We start from the raw sequence: 10,000 nt of genomic DNA, 5'->3' as shown, positions 1-10,000 counted from the left end.
AATCTTTCGGAACCTGACCTTGTTTTGCATGACCTCGACCTCTTCGTAGGTGTGCCCTCCTATGGTGATGACGGGCGCCTCAGAGGGCTCGGGGGGCGTGACCTGACCCACCGGGAGGGAGGGCGTCTGGCTCATGCCGGAGGTCCTCGTGCGGGCCTTCTCCTTGCTGACCATGGCGTGGATCTGCCGGCCCTGCGCGGGGGAAGCGAGGGGAGAGATGCGACCGGTGAGGAGAAGTATACACTGAGGAAAGTAATTACGGTGTTGATGGTAATAACGATACAAATATTAAGAAAGAAAACGAATGAGCAAAATTAAAAGAGGGAGACATGAAGGGAGAATCAAAAGAAGAGAAACGCTGAAGAAAGAATTGCTTCCTGCCAAGTGAAAAGCCATGACTAATATTATAATAGTGAACGGGGTCAAGGAATCTATAAAAGCACAGAAGCTCTTCATATATGACGAAGCTGTCGAAACTGTGCACAAAAAAAAATGATTACCCAAAGGCGCCTCAGCCTGGTTTGATGGGGAGAGGGGAAAACAATGCACCAAATTCGTTCAAATTGCTTTTACAAAGCATACAAAAACTCTTCGTGAAATCTTTGTGAAATCCATGGCTGTCATATACGAAAATCTAGCGAAGTAAAAAGAAAAAAAAGATAAGAAGCAGGAGCAGGAACACAACGAGAGCAGGAAGGCGAGCGTGCGAGATCCAACGCCCCCCTTAAGGGAAGCCACTCCTGCCCCTTACCTGAGTGGTGACGAAGGAGAACACGCCCTCCCCGGACTCGCTCTTGCGCCCCGCCTCCAGGTGGAAGTCGTTGGTTCTGTAGCCGAAGCGCCGCAGTTGGCCCATGGACCAGCGCATCACCCGCTTGCCCTCGGGCGTGATGAGGGTGATGTGGCCATCTTCGATCAGCAGCCGCATCTGGCCATCCACGGCGAGCTTCGAGCGGGTCTCCGCGCCGATCGTCACAGTGAATTCGCGCATGACTGACGGGAGGAGATTTTTTTTTTGGAGGGGGAGGGGACGGGCGTTACAAAAAAAGAGGGAGATTGAAAAAAAGGGGGAAAGGACTCAGGGGAAAGGGTGGAGGGATGGGGGAAGTGGCTGCAGGGGGTTGTAGGAGGGGATGTCGAAGAGGAGAGGGAAGGATTCAGAGAAGGGAGGAATCAGAGAGGGATTCAAGAGCGATGGGACGTAGAAAAGGAGAGGGACGTAGAGGGAAGGCGGGGTGGGTTAGAGCTGCATTTAGGTAAGGGGAAGGGTACTGGTAAGGGAGGGAATGGGGGAAAAAGAAGGAACTAGGGGAAGAAGGAAGAAGGAAGGAGGGTAGTAGATGTCAAGGGTATCTAGGATACATCGTTATATATTTCTTACATGTCAATCAGCTGTACAATCGTGAATAGCAATTAAAGAGGAGAATCAGGCAGGTAAGTCATGGATACTTCCTCTGCATTACCTTCGTCAGCAGATATATAGATGTCGTTTTCGGACACGATCGCTTCTGCGCTTACTTTGGTGGTGGAGCCTGCGTCCTGCTGCGGCTGGAAGAAGACGTCCTGTATCATCTGCGGGATGAGGGGAGAGAGATGTTTCTGGTGTCCGCTGCTGCACAGACATATGCCCAAACCACAGGGACACGTACACACAAACATTAACATACACACGCATACATACATACACACGCGCGCACACACACACACACACACACACACACACACACACACACACACACACATACATACATACATACATATATATATATATATATATATATATATATATATATATATATATATATATATATATATATATAAAGGGGAATCCTTGATGGCACAATTTATTAACTGTGCAATTTGGGATACGAGTAAGTTCGCTTCAGTGACAGCTCCAGATTAATCAACGGAAATATTTGTGAACATCTGCAAACACTTTAAAAGTGTCTTAATTTCAAACGCAAATTCACGTGAATCTTCCCTGCCTTAAAGTTCAGTCCTCCCCTCAAATATTTTTTTGCATGGACTTTTCTTCTCTTTTCCTTTTCCTTCTCTGCTTCATCCCCTTCTTTTGTCCACTTATGCTCACCGTGAACTGATTTTTACCCTTTTCGCCTAAAGACTTTAACATAATGCTATGACCTTTGGTGTCTGGCGCATTTATTTGTTTTGACCATTAACCATTCTGGAAATCCACAAACATCGTCTTATCATACCAAAAAAAAAATCTTTACCTGGGGAGGAAGGCAACACTATCCCTATATTTTGAAGACGTCGCTATGACCTTATATGTTGAAGCGGCAGAAAAGTTTCAACAAATAAATAGATATCGTATTTTGTACATCAAATGCTTTCACTCCCCCCTAACGTAAGCTTATTTTCCCGTATGTTCGTAATCGTTCCCCCGCATGTTTTGCACTCCCCAGGTTTACTGTATCTAACCTCTCGTTCTTTACACTGTTTCTGCACTGTAATACTCCCTCTCCCCTCCCTATCCCTGTGCCTTTCCCTTTCCCCGTTCCTCTGCCTTGCCTTCTCTTCTTCTCCCTCTCTCCTCTCCTCCTCTCCTCCTCCTTTTTTCCTCTCGTCTCCCTTCCCCTTTCTTACCCTGACCCAGGCATTTCTTTCCTCCCTGCTGTCCACAGAAAAGTCGTTGACTTGATCCTTGATCGAGACCTGTGAAACAGAGAAAAGTCAATGAGACAATTTTAGCACGAGGTGAAGTTGCTAAACTTTATCAACATAACTTGAACGTAATATGATTATGATTTGAATATATCATAACTTGAACACAATATAATATTAAAATAAATACAACACAACTTAGCAATATGAATTTACAATTCAAATTTGATTAAAAAATTAACAAAACATATCTAACATGGTATAGTTTAAAAAAAAATGTAGAACATACATAATAATTGCAAATAGTCCTATGATATAAAGGTATAATTTCTATAAGCCACTCTCATTTCTTCATTTCTCATGAAAATGTTATAGCATTCCCTAACCGGCAACTGAGGGTACGTTCTTAAAGACACCGGGTGTAAATAAATCCGCCGTTGGTGAGAATAACGGCTTATGAGAAACAGGGTAAAGCAGGATGTTCGTTTACCTTGCTTTATGCGCTATTCGCATCCAGGCCTACTTAGCGTTTCTTTACATTGCAAACTAAACATTTTACACTTAGAGCCCATTTTATTTAGCGATTTTTTTTACATTGCAAACCAAACATTTTGCACTTAGAGCCTATTACGAAGCCAGCGGCATGGACAAACAGCCACGGTGGTGAGAATAAATGCAATAATAAGAGAAACCCTACAGAAATGATAAAGGAAATTACATGATAAGACCAAATTTACAATAATAAGTGTGGTAGAGCATATATTGATAGGAGAATTAACACACCATGTAGAGAACACTTATTTTTGTTTTTTCTTCGTTCTCATTCGTAAGAGGAATAGAACAGCTTCACAGATCATGGTAATATTGATAGAGATCTTAATAACAGAAAAAAAATATATAATTAAATTAATGATAGCGATAATAATTACATAATTAATAGTAATAATGATGGTAAAAATCGATGATAATGATATAAACGGTTACATTTATGACAAATAATTCTTTTGATCTTCATGGAAATTGCAGGAAGAGAAAAAGATGGAGAAAAGAAGAAATACTAAATAAATCAACTGCATAAAGGCAAATTTTCTTAATAACAATAATAATAATAATAAACAGAGGAAATCATAAAGAAATAAAGAAAAGAGAATAGAAAAAAGAAGGCAAATGAATAAATAAATAAAACGTAAGATGATCAAAGTGAAAAGGAAAAGAGAAACAGTGAAAAGAGGAAAAAATAGAAAATGCATAGAGGAGAAAATAAAAAAAGGAAAATGAAATAAAATAAATAAATACCTGGAATACATACATGAAGAACAGAGGAAGAGGGACAGGAAGGGAAAAAAATCCCAGAAAATCACTCCTTCAAACGAGAAAGAACGTGTGAGAAAACAATAAAACAAATAAAGAGAGAGAGAGAGAGAGAATTATAGAATTATTTACGTGTGTGTGTGTGTGTGTGTGTGTGTGTGTGTGTGTGTGTGTGTGTGTGTGTGTGTGTGTGTGTGTGTGTGTTGTGTGTGTGTGTGTGTGTGTGTGAGTGCGTGCGTGCGTGCGTGCGTGCGTGCGTGCATGCGTGCGCGTGCGTGCATGCGTGCGCGTGCGTGCATGCGTGTGTGTGAGAGAGAGAGAGAGAGAATGAGAAAGAGATAGAGAAAGAGAAAAGAGACAAAGAAAAAAAAAAAGAAAAGGAAAGGAAAAAAAAGAGAGAGAGAGAGATCCAAACGCCCTAGGAGACGAGTGCCAACCCACCTGAAACGACAGCGGCCCGCTCGGTGCCACCTTCGTCACTTCGGATGCCACGATGACAAAGGAGGGCGGACCCGAGACGGAAGCCTTGCCGTCAGAATAGAGCTCGATCCTGGCCACCCCGCTGCGGGACGTCTTGTAGAGTTTGGCGTAGAGCTGCCTGTATTTCTGGTTGGAGCAGGGGGAGGGACAGGGTTAGCGGGGGAAGGTAGACTGGTCCCGCGAGTAATGAGGGATATAATGATAATAATAATGATAATAGTAATAGTAATGATAATAATAATAGTAATGATAATAATGATAATAATAATAATATTGATATTAATTATAAATATTGATATTAATTAATTATAATTAAAAATAATAATGGTGATGATAATGATAATAATAATTAATAATAATAATGGTAATGATAATGATAATAATAATAACGATAATAATGGCAATAATAATAATAAAAAAATAGTAACAATAATAATAATGATAACAATGATATCGATGATAATAACAACAACAATACTAACAATGAGAATAATAATAAATAATAATGAAAATAACACCAATAATACAACCATAACAAGAGGAGGTGAGAGTGGGTGAGTGGGTGGGTGGGCGGGTGGGTTTCAGGGTATGTGGATGGAAGGCTTAGTGGGTGGGTGGTTAGATCTCCTTGGCGTCACTGGGTGGGTGAGTGGATATGTGGATAAAAAGTGGATACATGGGTACATGAAACAATATCAGTAGTTAAAATAATCTACAAAACTATATTAGTAACACTAATAAAACAATGGATGAACAACACTAATAAAAAAATAAACAGCGATAATTATGAACACGTATGATAATGATGATGATAATAAAAAACAACATTAATAAAGATGATGATGATAATAATAATAATAATAATAATAATAATAATAAAATATAATAATAATAATAATAATAATAATAATAATAATAATGATAGAAATGATAATAATTATTATTATAATTATAATAATAATGATAATAATAATAATAATGATAATAATAATAATAATAATAATAATAACAATAATAATAATAATAATAATAATAATAATAATAGTAACAACAACAACAACAACAACAACAACAACAACAATAATAATAATAACAATAATAATAAAACTAATAATAACAATCATGAAGAAAATTATGATCATAACAATAACAGAGATGATTATAAGAAGGATAATGATATGGCAATTTTAATAACAACAAACCTATGATTTCAGTGACAACAAAGAATATAATAAAACATATTCAACAACAGTAAAAAAAAATATCATAATGATAATGTATATTACATTTTTTCTTTTTTATTTTCATTAATATTACTATTCTAATAATAACAATAATAATGATGATAATGATGACAACAATAATCATAGTAATGATAATATTAATGATATTAGTAACAATAATAATAATGCTGGTAATAATAATAAATATATTAATGATATTAGTAACAATATCAATAATAATATTGGTAATAATAATAATAATAATAATAGTAATAATAATAATAATAATAATAATAATAATAATAATGATAATGATAATAATAATAACAATAATAATAATAATGACAATGATAATAAAAATAATAATAATAATAATAATAATAATAATAATAATAATAATAATAATTATTATAATAATGTTAATACTACTTTTGATAACAATAATAATAATGACAATGATAAAAATAGTCATAAAAATAATATCAATACTAATAATGACAATACTAATAATAACAGTACTAATGATAAGAACAACAATAAAAACAACAACAACAATAATAATAATAATTATTATTATTATTATTATTATTATTATTATTATTATTATTATTATTATTATTATTATTATTATTACTATTATCAATATTATCATTATTATTATTGATATTATAGCAATAATAATTATGATAATAATAATAACAATATTGATAATAATAATGATAATGTGTATAAAAGTTATAGTATTAATGATGATAGAAAAATATTAATGATAATGAAAATAATAATAATGATATCAACAACAATGATCATTATAATAATACTGATCATGAAATAACAATGATGTTATCAAAATGCTAATAATGAAAATAATAATTGTGATGATGATGATAATAGTATTAATAATAAAAATAATAACAATAATAATAATAATGGTAGTAATAATAATAATAATAGTAATGATAATAATAATAAAAATAATAATATTAATAATGATAATAATAACAATAATGATCATAATAATAATAATAATAATAATAATAATAATAATAATAATAATAGCAACAATATTAAGGGAAAACAATAATACCAGAAATAAAAAATAACGATTTCGAAAATTACGATAATATAAATGAATCTGATGATAAACTTTATGGTAATAGAAAATGCAATACGTAATATAAATAATAATTATTATTATATCAATAAAACAAAAACAACAACAACAACAATAATAATAATAACAATAATAATAATAATAATAATAATAATAATAATGAGGATTATGATCACGATAAAAGCAATAATAAAAAAAATAATAATAATAATAATAACAATGATATTACTTACAATAACTACAACAAAACATAATGATACTGATAATGACAATAGTAATAATAATAATGATGATAATAAGAGAAAGAACAATGATAATAATGATATGAAAAATTCTGATAATTATAATAATAAGATGATAATAATAATGATAATAACAACAATAACAATAATAATAATAATAATAATAATAATAATAATAGCAACAATAATAAGGGAAAACAATAATACCAGAAATAAAAAATACGATTTCGAAAATTACGATAATATAAATGAATCTGATGATAAACTTTATGGTAATAGAAATTGCAATTACGTAATATAAATAATAATTATTATTATATCAATAAAATAAAAACAACAACAACAACAATAATAATAATAACAATAATAATAATAATAATAATAATAAAAATAATACTGAGGATTATGATCACGATGAAAGCAATAATAAAAAAATAATAATAATAACAATGGTATTACTTACAATAACTACAACAAAACATAATGATACTGATAATGACAATAGTAATAATAATAATGATGATAATAAGAGAAAGAACAATGATGATAATGATATGAACAATTCTGATAATTATAATAATAAGATGATAATAATAATATTAGTAATAATAATAATAATAATAAAAAATAATAACAATAATAATAATAATTATTATTATTATCATTATCATCATTGTTATTATCAATATTATCATTATTATTATTATTATTATTATTTTCATTATTATTATTATTATAACAATATCAATACAAATAATTGATGATAATAATTATATTAATAATAAGAAGAAGAACAATAATAATAATAAAAATAATGAATGATAATATTATCAATAATAATAATAATGATAATGATAAAAATAAATAATAATAATAATAATAATAATAATGATAATAATAATAACAATAATAATGATAATAATAATAACATTAACAATAACAAAAATAACAACAATAAAAATAACAACAATAATAACATCCATAACACTGATAATAATAACATAACAAAATCAACAACAGCAATAATCATAAAATTAATAATAATAATTACCATCACCATAATAGCATTAATAATAAGAATAGGAATAATCAAAATTATATTAATAGTAAGAATAAGAATGATAGTAATAATAATAACAATAATAATGATAATTATAATAATAATAATAATAATAATAATAATAATAATAATAATAATAACAATAATAATGAAAGATGGAATAATGCAATGCCGCATTGATATCGATAAATAACAACCCTCCCTGAATAAAAATAATAATAATAATAATAATAACAGTAATAGTAATAATAATAACAGTAATAGTAATAGTAATAATAATAATAATAACAATGATAATGATAAATTCAATAGAAAAAACAATAATAATAAAAATGGTAATAATTGTGATAATAATAATAATAAGAAGAAGAAGAAAAAGAAGAAGAGCAATAATTTTTTTTATTAATATTATTATCATAATGATAGAAAATTATAATAATAATAACAATAACAATAATAATAATATTTATTATCATTATTATTATCATTGAAATTATTCTTAAAAAAAAATGAAAATTATTGTAGACGAAATGATAATTATTATAATGACGAAAAGAATAACACTTATAATACCGATAATAATAAAAATGATGATAATAAAAATGATAATTAATGATAATAATAATTAATAATGATAATAATAATAATCATAATAATAATAATAACAACAACAATAATAATAATAATTATTATTATTATTATTATTATTATTATTATTATTATATTATTATTATTATTATTATTATTATTATTATTATTTTTATTATAATCATCATCATCATCATCATCATAATAAAATTGATATTAATAATAATGATTACCATAATAGCAATAATAATAATAATAATAATAATAATAATAATAATAATAATAATAATAATAATAATAACAATAATATCAATAATAATAATATGATAATAACAATAATAATAAGAAAAAGAATAAGAATAGGAATAAGAATAAGAATACTAACAATAATAATAATAAAAATGACGAAAATAATAAAGATAAAAATCAGAACAGAAAAGCAAATAAATACAAAGAAGAAAGTGCAATAAGACTGATAATTAGAATCATAATATTAGTAATAATAACCATAATTATAATGAATATAATGATAACAATACCAACAATGGCAAAAATATTAGTATCATTAATAATAATGATAATAACAATAATAACTAATGGTAAAAATGAAATAGATAAATAATAATAATAATAATAATAAAAATAACAACAACAACAATAATAATAATAATAATAATAATAATAATACATCATAAAATATTTAAATAGTAATAATAGTAATAACTCTTATTATTACTATTATGATCATAATAGCTATACTAAAAATAATAACAATTAATAATAATAATAATAATAATAATAACAACAATAATAACAATAATAATGATAATGATAATAATATTAATAACAACAACAATAATAATAATAATAATAATAATAATAATAATAATAATAATAATAATAATAAACATTATTATTATTATTATTATTATTATTATTATTAATGATAATAATAATAGCAATGATAGTAGCAATGATAATGGTGATATTGATAATGATAATAATGACAATAGTAATAACATTAATAGTAATAATAATATTATAATATTATATTATCATTATCATAATAAGGATAATATCAGTAAGTATTACAGTAACAGCAGAAACAATAACAATAATGATAATAACGATAACAATAAGAATAACAATTACATTAAATATAGCAAATCAATAGGAATAAGAAGATTAACAATAATAAGAATAGTTTTCATGATAATGATAATAATATTAATATAATAATTATTATAATAATAACAGTAATAAGAATGATAATAATATTAATATAATAATAATAATAATGTTCCGCCGACCGCCTCGTCTCTCTGCCACCAACACAAGGCAGGCTAGGCAGACGGCG

At 27.9% G+C, this 10,000-nt stretch overlaps 1 protein-coding gene across 2 annotated transcripts in view; it reads right to left on the bottom strand.

The window, feature by feature from the left end:
• The window catches only part of LOC119595441 (docking protein 2-like), a 15,964-nt gene that overhangs the window by 2,463 nt on the left and 3,501 nt on the right, over window positions 1-10,000 (bottom strand). For both annotated transcript variants that reach the window (XM_037944560.1, XM_037944561.1), the window contains exons 3-7: window positions 4,378-4,542; window positions 2,608-2,676; window positions 1,464-1,572; window positions 752-993; window positions 19-192 (exon numbers count right to left, since the gene is read on the bottom strand). In XM_037944560.1, coding sequence (XP_037800488.1) covers window positions 19-192; window positions 752-993; window positions 1,464-1,572; window positions 2,608-2,676; window positions 4,378-4,542 — 759 coding nt within the window. The remainder of the gene's footprint in view (window positions 1-18; window positions 193-751; window positions 994-1,463; window positions 1,573-2,607; window positions 2,677-4,377; window positions 4,543-10,000) is intronic.

The sequence above is a fragment of the Penaeus monodon genome, chromosome 36 (genome assembly GCF_015228065.2).
Source record: "Penaeus monodon isolate SGIC_2016 chromosome 36, NSTDA_Pmon_1, whole genome shotgun sequence".
Lineage (NCBI taxonomy): Eukaryota > Metazoa > Arthropoda > Malacostraca > Decapoda > Penaeidae > Penaeus > Penaeus monodon.
Note: the sequence above shows the minus strand (reverse complement) of the source record. Positions and strands in the feature narration are given on the sequence as shown.